The 14,977-nt window shown below is 42.6% G+C and overlaps 1 protein-coding gene across 1 annotated transcript in view; it reads right to left on the bottom strand.

Annotated features, from left to right (window-relative positions):
- fat1a (FAT atypical cadherin 1a) overlaps positions 1-12,900 on the bottom strand; it is a 73,303-nt gene extending 60,403 nt beyond the window's left edge. Inside the window, exons 1-2 of the mRNA XM_073464755.1 lie at positions 12,815-12,900; positions 7,957-11,246 (exon numbers count right to left, since the gene is read on the bottom strand). Coding sequence (XP_073320856.1) covers positions 7,957-11,218 — 3,262 coding nt within the window. The 5' untranslated portion in view covers positions 11,219-11,246; positions 12,815-12,900. The remainder of the gene's footprint in view (positions 1-7,956; positions 11,247-12,814) is intronic.
- Between the last annotated feature and the right edge of the window lie 2,077 nt (positions 12,901-14,977).

Raw genomic sequence — 14,977 nt, 5'->3', positions numbered from 1 at the left:
TTTCTCTTGCTCTTTTCTTTTCCCTCTGGCTTTGTTCTTCAAAGTTACTTGAGCGCAGTGGCTGTGCGGTGGAGTCTTCAGACAGTCAAAGGATTTCGAATTATCAAGGCCAGCAGGTATTTTATGTGCGAGTGTACTTGAAGCAACGTCCTGTGCAGATACACAATGAGTTCATTCTCTACAAACTTTACAGTCACAGGGAGGGCACAGTTTGAAGGGGGTGAAATCTGCTTTCGAAAAGCTGCTTGAAACTGTTCACTGCATGTCACAAGTTGTCAAGTGAAAGAAAATAGACCTACTAAATATAGTAGATACAAGATTAAGACAAAATCCTGATTGTCTCGTGTACTGATTTTCTAGTTTCTGCTCAGACTCTTCCTGGAAACTTTAAGCATTAACAATTCAACTAAAATGTTGTAAATCTTTGCAGCCAGCTTAACGTACACCAGGACTTCTTCCTTCACTCTGCAGCTGAAAAGTTGGGGCTTGCTTTGAACTACCTCAGTTAATTCTGCTCACCCCTACCCCACATTCCTCAGTCTCTCAGGCCTCTAGCTCACATGCTTACATAAACTTTCTCAGTGCTTTCTCTCCCCACCTCTCTTTCCACAGCCCTGGCAAAATGCTTCAAATTCCTCTACCACGTTGTAGGGCCTGGTGTAATAGAAAGAGTCCTAAACGAAGCTTTCTGTTACCCAGCAACTTAATATCACATCATCCCAATAGTTCCCAGACATCTGTAGCCAAAATCCAGGCTTCAAAGAAGTTAAGCCTGTTGGTATTAATGCCTGAAACCTTTGAAAAACTCAAAAATCTGAAGTACAGTCCAAGGCAAAAATATATTTTGTTGTTGTGTATTAAAAGTGTTGCCTGAAGCGTTGGTTTCATCATGTCAGTGCAATATGATGCAGTGGTTATTGGTTAAGGCAACGATGATTTTAGTCAATATAAATAGATTTTTTTTGGTCCTTCAATTAAAGACTTTTTTTTTTCATGCCATTGGAGAAAAATGTGCTCGGTTGCACAGGTTAGTTTCAGGGAATAAAGCAAGGATCTTGATGAAATAAATCGGCCGTATTTAGTTGGCTGGTATCTATGTGTGATTATAAAAGGGAACTGTAGGGCCTTGGCGGAGGTATGTGCTCTACTGAGTAACACTTTGGTGTTGGAATTAGATTTTAAATAATCTCAAGTGATCATAGTCAGAGTTCTTTGTTAATCTTTTTTATGCATTTATTGTTCCACTTGCAAGTATTACTATGAGCAGGCTTACGGTAAGTACCATGGCTCTCTGACTCACATTAATACCTCTGTTTTGTTTGAAGGCCACAAAAGGCTCATAGTAAATTAGGATAGGTCTCGGAGATAATCATAGCGATGACACAGTATCACACACAAAAAAAACATGTCTATCTTATCTCTTTCAATATCTCGGCCTATTGAGCCAGTGAGACTTTTCCACTTCATGCATTACTGCGCACGCTGTACTGTGTACTGTCAGTACTGGCAGAAAAATGGCTGTCGACAGCTGGCTTAAGGGGAAAATGGTACTTAAGAGAAGCTCCATCATTTTAGCAGCCTAACAATGCAGAACACTGATACTGTATACGTCAGTGTAATCCTTTTGTTTTTATGTTTGTTTGTTACACAGCCAGTACTGATAATGGCTTCAGAATTCCTTTAGCCATATTGTATTTATGACACACGTCAAAAGGAAAAATATATTTATTTATTTGTGCACTGAGCTTTGGAACAAGACTGAAAAAATCTTTTGATACAGTTGTTACATCTCTGTGATGCATGCCTGAATGGGTTTTTCTTTGCTCGTATTTTTAAAAATTTGCCTATTAATTCCAGTTGAGATAGCTTTTGAGACTTAGCTGACGATACAAAGCTTCCATTGTTACTGGGAACAGCATTATTTCAAAGGCCTTTGAACAGGCCTCAGAGCAATACTTCTTGATTCAATATCACACTATTATTTTGGAGCAATTACTATACCTCCTAGCTCAGAAGAGCTCTCTGCCTGTGTCCTTGATAACAATGAGGAGTCCGTCTTCATTCATTTCTATACCCCCACCCCTTTTCTACCTTACTACACTGTAGTTCTCTGTATTTCCTTTTCATACGGCAACCCCAGTGTGGCCAAAGGAGCATATTGACTTTGAGCTGACGGCAAACAATTTTCCCAAGAGAGGATAATATGAGACGAGATTCATGCTATCTCCCCAGGTACAACCCTAGTGGCCTCAGGGCTTCCCGTCCATGAAGCTGAGCCAAACACCACAGTACAAGACTACAGATCAATACCTCTTTAACTGTCAGAAAAAACATCATTGCAAAAACAAAACACCAAATAACCAAATAAAACATTGTTAGCTTCAGTATTTTTGGAAGTATACTTCATCCCTTTTTTGCTCACAGCTCGATGAGATTGATAGATGAAAATTCACAACTAGAGTGCTACAGGAATTACTATTTTTGCAGAATAACCCAGAAGTAAGCATTGCCCTGGTTCCCTCGACAAAAAGACTATGGGATTTTTCAATTGGATTTTGGATTGCTATTATTATTATGTCCACTTTGTAATAAATTCAAAAATCCCTCAAAGACTGTTAACCATTATGTTTAAAGTAACCAATAAAAATGTGTCTGTGAAGACTAAAATTTAAAGATGAAAAGTTTTGTTAAAAGCCAACATGGCCATAGCGATTATTGGTTGACAGACAGGAAAATGTATTTTTCTACACTCACTTCACTTCACCTGAGTGTATTTGTGGCCAGGGCTGTCAAGTATCAGACAGCATGAAATTGGCTATAAATGCTTGAAATAGTCACTGAAATTTGAATAAAAGGATAAAAGGATGTCAGTATCTCTTATATCTCTGCCATAATTTAGCAGCGAGAGCCCCTGGTGAATATGCTCAGATGTGTCTGTGGGGAAAATGCTAATGTTTTTTAAAATATCACTGCTGTTTGTTCTACTGAACACTATACACAGCTGTTCAGAGCAGTTTTTCTATTTAGCACCAGTGAAGTATGAAATAATGACAAACTAAAGGTGTTTAATAAAACTGTTGTCTGAGCGTTAAATTTAATAAGCAAAGGTATTTCATATCATAATTAACTTATGGATGTGCCGCTGTGAGAGAGACTGCTTTAAAAATGTAAAGTCTGCGATATTATTACATCAACAGGAATAGAAAGCATAAATCTAATTCATGAGAGTCTTAGCATGACAACGGTTAACGCACAATGAAGCACATCCTCTGCACATCCTCTGCACAAGGCAGCCTTAAGTTTCTTTAAAAAGATTTAATGGACTGAGAGAACAACATCTTTTAACGAGGGAAAGTGTGTTTTTCATTTAGCAACCTACAATCAACTTTGTCCCGCTGCACATTCCTGGTCCCGTCTCCACAGTAACAGCACTCAAGCAAAGACTATTTGGAATCATGTGCCACTTCGCAGTCCCACTTTCATCTCAAACATATAGGCGGTGAATTGTAAATTAGGGACAGAGGGCAACAGATTTCACTTTTAGCAAATTATACGTGTGTTAAAACACAGACTATAAACAAATACAAGCATACATTCTTTTCATTATCGTCAAGAACCGCTTTTCTTTAACGTAAGGACAGTGGAAAAAGTGAGGAAGGATGGACTTTTTTCTTTGGTGGAAATGGAAAACACACTAACAGGACTTTGTCATTACGCATCAAACTGTTTCATTTGCTTTCACAAAGGACGCATTTACAGCACAGGCTGCAAACAGCTTCAAATGAAAGGACAATGCATATATTATCCAACGAGAAAGGGCAATGCATATTTTATACAATCAGCATCTGCGTCTCATCTAGACTGAACACACTCTGCCATGGTCACCTTGTATACTGGATGATTTCACTTCAAGCTGAGACACAACTTCCTTTGAACACACTTTCAAAGTAAGTTGTGTCTTGCTCCATATCATCACCTCCAGTGCAATATGGCCTTCACTTTCAAGTGAGGCAGACACACAAATTGATTGTCCTCTGACCTAAGCTGAATGATATTTACTCAAGGATTGGGTGATATTGCATAAAACGAAATCAGAGCATATTGACTGAATAAAAGACAGATCGATAGAAGAGAATTTAGGTGTAATACTTGGTCTAACAGCAGCATACCTTTTACCTCCTTTATTTTCCATGAAGCACTGCCCATCATCCCTTCCTGCCTCTTGCCGATGCAACACATTTGCATTTACAGCTCTGGGGCTAATTTAGTAGCAGTGTTTGGCTAGAAGCATTCTTGACTACAGATTCTTGCCTAGTGTGGGAGTTTTGTCCAAAAGCAGAGCCACAGAGCCTTTAATTCAAACCCTCAATACATTTTTCACCAAACATAACAGCAAGTCATGCAATGCTCTATTTAAAAGTGCTAAAAAAAAAAGGTGCCTTGAGAGGGCGTCTCTTTCTCTTTGACCTCCCATATTCCTGGAATTGTCTGCCTGAACTTGTGATCAATAAGGACTAAGCTTCCTGATTTGCACCCTCTCCCTTAGTCATCCCAGACGATAGGAAATAAAAAGACAGTTACTCATTGACAATAAGAAAAACCTTGCCTTTTATATCTGCTGGTTGATGCCTGAAGTGAGGTGTGTCCGGATGAATGTGAGTCAGGTGTACTTTGAGGAGTGGTGACTTGCTTGCGTTCCTCATGATAAGCATTGTTTTATTGCTCGTCTGTTATGGCTAGCAGTGGAAGCCGACCTCAGATGGGTTCAGCTGATTAGCTGACCCCGTAAACGCACATACTTCTTTGGCTATATTTAAATTGTGGGCTCTGTACAAGGAGTTATAATCCTCACAACTTTCCTCAGTACTGACCCACATACAGTACACAGTGCTCTTTTGGATTACTCTACAGTCATACTGTCAGCTGAGGGTGCGTGTCCAGCCAGGGGGAGCTAACATCTTTAAAAATTGTTTTCCATGGTTTTAGGGCACCAGCTGCAGAGCCTTACTAAAGAGGAAATGTTGAAGAAAAAAAAAAGCAATTACATCGGCCATTTACCACACTTGGCACACAAAATTGGCATGAGCCCTTTAAAATCCATATCGGTCGACCTCTCGGGCCCCAATATGTAAAGCTGGAGCCAGCCACTTTTGGCACACAAGCCCTCATAAGTACAGAGTATGCCTCCTCCCCAGCACAAAATGGTGGAAAACAAAGTACTACTGGCTGGTGAAGGAACCAAAACCTCTAGCAAACCATGGCATGCACGTACATTTTTATAAAGTTAGATGAATAGATCATGGCTTAAGTCTAATGCTGGACTCATTTTCAAGAGCAGAATGACCAGCTTGCTCTGTTTCGGCCGAGTCTCCATGTGGTTAATGAGTTAAACATAAACCTGCTTTTAGTATGTCAAAGTTCAGATTTGTTGCTCCTGGTATTTCAGGTCACAATCAGTCAAAAATCGCTTGGCTTGACTAGTAAACTTTCCAATTAAAGCGAGGAAAGGTAAATTTGGTCACCAGCATGAGAACGGGCCCAGAAAAGAAAGAGTCTTGATAAGAGTAAGTTTAAATTAAGATGGCACCGAGCCAGTGACCACAGAGCTTTTAATAACACGGAGAATGTCTGGGCAAACAGTTGCCATGGACTCCCTGAGCAGTCTGACAGGAAGGAACCATATCAGGAGAAGGAGAAGACGTGGCTTGCATACCAGTGTTTTACTTCAAATTGTTAGTAAATTATAGCAGGACAGCATTCAATAAACAGCTAACAAAGAAAACCACTCCTAAATAGAACTGCTATTTCTCACAAACAAATAAGTTGTTTGTTCCTCTTGTGGTTTAGGAACGTCAGTCAAGTGGGTAGGAAGCACGGCCCGTTTGCCCGATCTAAAATACAACCTTTGTTCAGAATTCTTAGATACACCTACTCTGTGAGAATCACTCTCTCTCTACTTGCGTCAGACACCACTGAGTCCACTGCACAGCAACACCTTTTTTTTTTTTTACCCACAAAGTAGTATTGTTGTGTTTTTGTGGATGCTACTGTAAGAGGAAAAGCTGAAGGAATGGTAATTTATACTTTGGTAATAGAGAACAAACAAAACACTACAACATAGCTAAAACCATGCAATAGGCTGTGTACTCAAAACAAACACAACTGCATGGGTTTAGGATTGCAAGCGTCAACTAAAACAGGAAAAGACTTGAACAGTCTTCCCTCACTCCTTCCCACAAATTCCATAACTGAAGGTGTGTGGCTCCTGGCATTTTTCCTCACACCACTTTTTCATTTGTTTTCCAATTTTAGACCATTTTAAAACATTCTGGTTAAGATTCACAACATGCAGCTGCAGCGCTGAGTATAAAGTGGGGTGTGCTTATATTTTTCTTTTAGAAGCAAAATATTCTAAATGCATATGGTTGCCTTAAAGACCGCACCCTTCATCTAGTGAAATCATAGGAGGGGCATTACCACCTTGGCTGTATTTAGTTGTCTACTGACCTCAGATGTAATCCATAATGACAGGACCCAACCCAGGACAATCCTATCATTGCACCTCCTGATAATCACTTAATATAGGCCTCTGGGATTAAGTAGAAGATCAGACCAGGCTCCATGAGTCTGTACCCTACACAGGATTTTCAGTTAAAAAATGTACTAGCTGCTGGCCTGCATGTGGCCCCACCAAGACTTACACTGTAGCACTGCAGTCCATTTGAAATCTATGCTATTCCTCGTAAATGAGCACGAAGAACAGAAATACAAAGAAACTGAACTTATACAACATAGACAGCACTTGTCATTCTTGCACAAAAGCACAGACAGATCAAGCTTTAAATATCACAGCATCGCTGTTCATAAAACTAAATCTTATTACAAATCAAATATCAACCCACCACCACAGAAACAATCACAAACACACCACAGCTGACACAGCTCTGGAGGACAGATGCTTCATAAAGGCTCTCTGCTCATGCTGCAGAAGACAGTATTTCCCAACAGGTTCACTGAGAGAACTGTCAACTTATGGAATTATTCACATATACCTGATTTGTAAAAAAAACAAACATTAAAAGTACTTTTACAACAGTAAAAGTCAGCAGCAGACTAATAAATTCCAATCCCAGCGTCCTTATGTAGATATGAACCTTTGAGGTTACATGTGCCAAGAGAAATCAATGTATTATGCATTAAGTTTCACTGCTTCATTTAGACATTAAATATGTATAATGCAGAGAGAAATTTAATTTCAAATAGGGAAAAAAAAAATCCCATTAAGCTGCCCGAGAATGTGGATACCAGGTTTAAAAAGGAGGGCAGCCGGCCAAGTCCAAAACATCCAAATCAGGTGATTGCTAGGTTTTGGGCAGGAACTCCTGGAATTCCAGACTGCTTATTTTGAGCTAATTTGAGTCAGCTGTTAAAATCATTCGGGGCAGCTGAGCAAGTATTAACATATTTTCTTCAAAATAATAAGCAAGCAAACCCTGCCTCCAGTACAATATTGAAACTTAGTGGTTATGAGAAACTTCTTTTTAAAATGTTGTAAGAAGATATTAACCTTGTGTCTACGACCACTTTTTCAAACTCAAAATATAAAAAAAAATTATTAAATATTAGTGTGGAAAGAGGAGGTGAGATCACTCAGAATCTTCTTACTACCGCAGCCACTACTGAGGAATGTCTACACAGGTCTGAGAGACAGCTGGTCCATCTGTTCCTGCCGTCAATTCTCCCAAAGAAGAAAAAATGACTGGAATCAGGAACTTCACCCGCCTCCTGTTAGACTTCCTTTACTGCACTGTTCCACACTCTGATATGACTGAATAAACTCGAACTGCATAAAACTTTCCTTATGCAAATTATTTCAAGATGATGTATGCCTACTTCAGAAAGTAGCACAATCTTCACATTGTTCGACAGAGGCACTGAGAAAAGACTGAGACTCACCAGTTTCCTCGTCGATGGTGAATATCCCCAGGCCGGATCCGTCTCGTATGGAGTATCGAATCTCTCCATCTTGTCCTCTGTCTTCATCTTCGGCTGTCACAGTCATGACAGAAGTCCCAATAAGCGCATCCTCTTTTATAAATCCCTTTTCCACAAACGATCGGAACAAAGGCCTGTACAGATTCTCGTTCACGTCCACCACGTCCACCTCAATGAAACAGGTTGATGACAAGGACATGGGCTTCCCTTTGTCTTTAGCTTTTGCTGTCAGATTGTACACTTGTCTCGTCTCGTAATCTAGATTCTGCACGATGCGCAGAGCACCGCTGAGTTTGTCTACTTCAAAATTCCCATCTCCGTTATCAATAAGGCTGTATCGTACCTGACTGGAAGGTCCAATGTCGGGATCGTGAGCCTCCAGCCACATGATCACAGTACCGATAGGGAGGTCTTCCCTCACCTTCACGCGATAATTAGGGGGGACAAATTTAGGTGGATTATCATTCACGTCTTCCAAACTGATTTTAAGCGGCACAGTGGACACTAACTGAGGCTCGTTCACTGCCTGGTCACGTGCCGCAATCTTTAAGATGTAAACTGGATGGAGCTCGCGATCCAATGGCTTAGTCACAGTCACCACACCTGTCTCCTCATTAATGGCGAATTGATCCGTGCCTCCCAAAATTGAATACTTAACGACTCCATGATCTCCTTGATCTTTGTCTGTCGAATCCACCTGGATGATTTCTGTCCCAACAGGTGTGCTCTCACTTATTTCAACTGAATACGAGTCTTGCAGAAATTGAGGGCTATTGTCATTGGCATCTAGGATCTTAACACCCAAGAGGCGGGATGAGGATTTCTGCGGTATGCCAAGATCATAAACTGTGATATTGAGGGTGTAAGAGTCAGTTGTTTCCCTGTCAAGAGGAGAATAAACCAAAAGCCATCCAGTTTCCATATCTACTATGAAGCGGCTTTCTGTGTCTCCTCCTGATATAACGTACACAAGTTTCCCATTGAAGCCGCTATCTGAGTCTGTGGCACTTAAATGGACAATCCGAGCACCGACAGGGAGGTCCTCTTTAACTTCAATAACACTGGGGAAAGTCTCTGCGAACTGCGGAGAGTACCGGTTGACTGAGTGAATGTCCATTAAGTTGTCATCCGGCTCAGTTTGCGAGTGGATTTTGCTGCCTTGAAGTAGCTTTTCAGCCAACATGGTAGCAACACCAGTTTCAACACACTTTAACTGGACAGGCTTGCGTGCCGTGATGACAGTAATGTTCATGATCATTGGCTGAGTCTCGTGTTCGCCGTCTGTCGCAATGATTTGTAAACTATGAAGGGACACTTTAGCTGCCTCTCCCTCACTCAGCGTGTGCTTCAGTGAGAGCACGCCAGAGTTCGGGTTCAGTTCAAACAGATCAAGATCATTCCCAGCTTTAATGTTGTACCGTACTAGCTGCAGTTCATCAGCATCTATGGCAGACACTGTAGTTATCTGCTCTCCCACGCCGTGATCTCTCGGCACAGTCACTTCACAGTCTACATTTTCAAACAAGGGCTTATTGTCATTCAGGTTATTTAATGTTATGGTGACTGATGCCTCCACCTCCCTCCGGAAAGGGGATCCCCAATCTGATGCCCGGACTTTAAGATTGTAAATCCTTGGCATGAGCTCATAATCTAGGACCTCTGAGGTGCTGATGACACCAGAGAAGTAATCGATGACAAACGGCTGAGGGCTCAGATTGGTGATGCTGTAGGTCACGTAGCCGTTTTCACCTCTGTCGAGATCAGTGGCTTTAACCGTAACCACACTGGTCCCTGTGGGTACGTTCTCATCAACGGTGGCCTTGTAAGATGTCTGCTGGAACTCAGGTGCATTGTTATTCACATCAATCACGTCGACGATCACTTTTGTTGCTGCTTTTTTGTCAGTGGTGATCACGTCTAGCTCAAATCGGGGGGAGGAATCAGCATTGATTGGTCCTGCAGTACTGATTAAGCCGGTATCTGGATTGATGGTAAATCTGTTCTTGTCAGATTTGTGTCTAAAAGCGTATTTTAGCTGTGGATACTTTGGCACGGCTGTTACCATAGTGACAGGGGTATGAAGAGGGGCAAATTCACTCAGATTGACTCTGTAAACTGCCTTTTCAAATATAGGAGGGCCCACTTTGAACTGCGCCGAAGTGACATGTACCAATTTAACGGATGAAAATTGAGGGGGGCTGCCTTTGTCCTTCGCCTGTAAAGAGAGGTTATATCCAAAAGGCTGGCTATCCCAGTCTACCTCTTTGACTGCCTTTATTTTATACTCCTTGCTCCCTGGACTGGTTCTCACAGCCTTGAATTGCTGAAGAGGGTCACCGGCCACAATACTCAATGATGCTATTTCTCCATTTGGTCCATGGTCACTGTCTTCCACTGTCACAATAGCATAAGTGGGGTCATTGTCTGCATCAGAGGGGACCAAAGTAACAGCAGTGATAACAGGTGCATGCTCATTGGCCTGTTCCACCCTCACTGTGAGTTTGGCCATGCTACTGAAGCCACTGCTGCCGTACAGCTTCATCCCTCTATCCACCGCAAGGATCTCCAACTCGTACAGCTTTGTCTCAGAGAAGTCAAGTTTGCCAGTCAGTGTCACCACGCCGCTTGTTGGATGAACTGCAAACATGTCCGTCCACTCTCTGAAACTGTAGTAGTACTCTCCATTCGTACCGATATCTGCATCCGTTGCAGTGACCTTGGCCACACTGGTGCGTATTGCTGTGTTCTCTGGCAGAGAGATGCTGTAGGATGTCGGAGAAAAGAGAGGCCTCAGATCATTCGTGTCCAGTACCTGCACCTTAACTCGAGTGCGACACTCCACATTAGTGCTCCTCTCTGAGGCTTTAACAGTCAGCATGTAGTGGTCTTTAACCTCCCGGTTCAGAATGGCAGTGCTGCCTCCTTTGGTCCTTATTCGCAAAAAACTGAAATCTCCCAGCAGGTAGTCCTCTGCCTTGAACAGGTTCTCATTGTCTCCAGAGATGATTTTGTACCGTACCTCCCAGGCTGGGTCTGAGATATAGATCCCCATCTTGGTGTGACTCTCTAAGAAAGTCTTAGCAGCAGAGTTCTCGTATATGGTGGCATTGTAAACAGGGTGGGTGAATTGCATGGAGGCGGCCCTCACCGTCCTCTGGTTCCCTGCGCAGTCACAGAGGAGCTGCAGGAGCAGCACAAGCAGTGAAACCCAGTGCTTCCCCATTATCGTACCGTGATGTTCACAGAACCACCTGGAAACACACAAAACTGGACAGTTAGCATTTAAATACTTTATCATGCAAAATTCATTTAGTAGACAGAATAACAAGTAATAAAATTAAGATAACAGCCAACCACATTGAAATCATCAGTTTCTACTATCACCCCCTATGGAAAGATCGCCTCAAACCATATCCATTTCTTCACTGAGCACTTTCCTGTCTGCTTTAAATATCATTACAAGTGATGGCTGGGCAGATAAATGGCTAAATAGGTTCCATGTGGAAATAAGATAAAGCGGAGCAGTGAGTCAGGTTAGGAGATGTGAGCCTGCACTGCTCCCATGTCTGCACGGTGCCAGATGCCAACTCTGCACACTTCACAACAGAGGAGCCTCATTTATCCAAAAACATCAGTTTAATTAGCTCGGAGACAGAACTGGCACTATGAAAACATGTACATCTTTAATTTCCTTGTCGATTTTTAAGGCTGCGCATTTAATGCTGCTTTCTTTTTACTCGTGCATGGAAATGCAATGTAATTTAATATCTGTCTGTGGATCTGAAAATATCTTAAGTCACACAACTGTGTAATACACTAACTTACAAAAGATGCAGGACCAAATACAGAAAACCCGAGCACGTGATCGCTCCTTTCCCATCTCATCAAACTGCAATCACTGCTGAAGCCACAGAGGAGATGACTCTGAAAACGCTTTCAAATTGCAGATTCATTCGTTTTTACAGCCGCTTTACAACGTCTCGGAGCTGCGTGGGAGTCCGGAGCCTACAAAGACGAATAAAAAGCAGGACATTGCTGTGTCTGCGCAGGAGAGCCGCTCATAAAAAGAAGATAAAAAAAAAAAAAAGAAAAAGCTACAATATTTACTTATGGCGTGTCAAAATGACCCAAGCGGGGTTTAGTTATTAAAGCTTTATGCGGGGTTAATAAGTGACAGAGTGGAGCAGAAGTCACCTTAAATCTAAAACTATCGCCTGCAGGTACAAAAGAACCATCTGCTTGTGGGCGACCATTGTAAACACACACACACAAAAAAAAAAGATTCCGGCAAGAAAAACTTCTTTGCAGTTTTCTTTACACATGCAATAAAAAAAAACACATTTAGCATTTGCTGTATTGGGTTTCTCCGCAGCTGAGCCGCTTTCTTTAAGAAAAAAACTAAATGTTTGAAGAAGTTAGGAGCCTCCAGACTGTTTCATTTCTGACCCCCATCCCCCAACTAAGAGCCATTCACTTCGTGAGACGATGGCAGCCGAGCGCAGAGCACAAATCTGCTCGAAAAAAAACCCTCCTCGCACTTCTTCTCCAGCACGGCGCAAAAAAGCAACGCGCAAACTACTCTCAGACGGGAATAATGAACACGAAACCCCCCCATGTGTCAAAAAACCACACCGAGCTGATAAGTTTAGTTTGAGGCTAAACTTCTCGACAGAGAGAGAGAGAGCAGCGGCGGCTGGTTTCTCAGCTCACAATAGCCGAACAGCCGAGCTCAACTTTTTGAAACGCAACAAAGATGCCGAAGCTCAAACGCCGCCGACTTTAAAAGCACCGGCGAGTGTAAAAGCAACGGTTCACATACCTCTTCTCTTAAAAGTCTCGTATATTTGGAGGTTTTGCATGTAGTTTATGTAGTCCAAATCTCGGCATGGTAATACGTGGACTTGCCTCCTCTCCGTTACTCCATCTACCAGCAGCAGGCAGCCTCTCTCTTTCCCACCTCACCGCCTCCCTTTCTCTCCCACACTGGAGCTGGCCGGTATCTCTCCGCGCTGCGCACGTCCGGATCTACTTACCGGCTTGGCAGCGGGATAAAACCTCTCCGCTGTGAACCCAGGACCAGGGGACTTTAATTTCCCTGTGTCTGCATTATATATATTTACCCAACATGTTGTGAAAAGGTCCAAAAAGCTGTGTTTAAGTAAACCAGATCAGTTTTTAAATCTGGAAAACATCACTTCACCTATAGCCCCAGGGCAGCCTTTTCTGTAATACGAGCCTCCCTTTAAAAAAAACGTCACTTATACTTTGATGGGGCATTTTGATTATACAGATTTTTTATTATCGTTATGATTTTTGCTCACATTGCTCGCTGTGACCATTTAGATTATTCGGCTATACATGAGATGTAATTTAGCAACCTTTTTTTTTTTTTCTCCAAACATGACTAATTTATAGTTCCGTTTTATCTCCATCTATGCTCATAAACTCAACTAAAATAGCCTTCAACAAAGTTCTCTTGAGGTTACCGGACACTCCACGTGAGATACCCTCACAAAGGGCAAAAAAACCCTCGTCCTGCCCAAATGGGACTAACCTTAATCCAATATTCAGCTCCTCAGCTGCAGCCCAAACCACTTACGCGCCGTAACGAGGTTGTTTTGTGGGGGGAAAAAAATAAATAAACAAAAAAGGCGAGTTTAGTTTGACCTCGAGCTGGCGGTGGGCAAACAAACAGCACAGAGATAGTTTTAACTAGACAATAATTTATGCTCGCTGTGTTGAAAAATGACCCGTGAATTCACATCATAATTTTACTGCCAGCTTGAAAAGCTGGATAAAGTCTGTTCGTGCGACTGAAATCTCGGTCCGGGCATCACTGATGTTGATAAATAGACTAATAATACTTGCAAATGCAAACTTCCTCGCGCGTGTTGCTGCATTTTTGATGTGTTTTAACATCAATTCCGGAGATTATCTTCTTCTCATTATTCTTACTAATGTAATTGTTTTTTAATGGCCTGGGTTAGGCGGAAAATATAGTGCCCAGCAGCGCGTCCCGGGTTTTTTTTTTTTTTTTTTGCATTAGAGCAGGGTGACTGATGGTGGAGGTGCACTCGCCATGAAGGCACTGATCCCATCAACCCCCCTCCTCACACAGTCATGCTGACTGCTCCTCAGACCAAAGCTGCAGCACATTCCCTCCACAGGAGCTCAGGAGTGTGGCTGCTATGCGATTGATGGCGCTGTCTCACTGCTCTTGCCCGGACTGCAGTGATACAAGCCGGTGCGCCTGCAGAAAGCTCTGTGCTGCATGCAGCTTGACAAACTCGTCAACTTGTACCTCTCCTGTGTGTGTGAGTGCATGTGCGTGCGAGTGCGCCCAGCGTGCGTATTTGCGCATTTGGCATGTTTTGGCACAAGTCAGTCAGAATTACTCACTTTCCCTCGCCGCCCTCTCAAAGATGCTCCGAGTTGAGCGCAAAGTTTTAAGAGTCATTTTTAGAAACTAAAGCGTGAGCTCAACGCTTGTAATTTCACTCAGAGCTACTCACCAGACCAGCTGGATGATCGCCGGCTGCCGCTCAAAACTTCACTTCACATAAATCCTGGCAGTTTTTTGGGGGAAAACGATTTTTTGTTGTTGTTGCGAGCATCTCTCTCTCTTTCAGATGAGCGAGGTTTCTGTTTGCGAGAATCCGTCACCCTCTTCCTCTTCAGTCCCTCACAGACCTCTGAGCCTTCCGTTCCGATCCGCTCGCAGCCTCAGAGTCGTCATCACACTTGGTGGCTTGATACAGTAGAGCTGTGGGCTACGGGCTGCCTCGCTCCTCTCCTCCACAGCGGTTCAGGTGGAGTTGCATGTTGCTGCCTTCAGGTGATATCGGAAATATCGCCACTCCTGATAGAAGCGCGCAAGAAAGTCAAAACAACAAAAATACAACTCAAGGAAAAGGCAAAGTCGTGATTTTCTCGCCTACATTAGTCCCGTTCGGAAAAGTGACAGAGCTACTGAGGGGGCGGG

Source organism: Pagrus major, chromosome 1, assembly GCF_040436345.1.
Source record: "Pagrus major chromosome 1, Pma_NU_1.0".
Taxonomy (NCBI): domain Eukaryota; kingdom Metazoa; phylum Chordata; class Actinopteri; order Spariformes; family Sparidae; genus Pagrus; species Pagrus major.
Note: the sequence above shows the minus strand (reverse complement) of the source record. Positions and strands in the feature narration are given on the sequence as shown.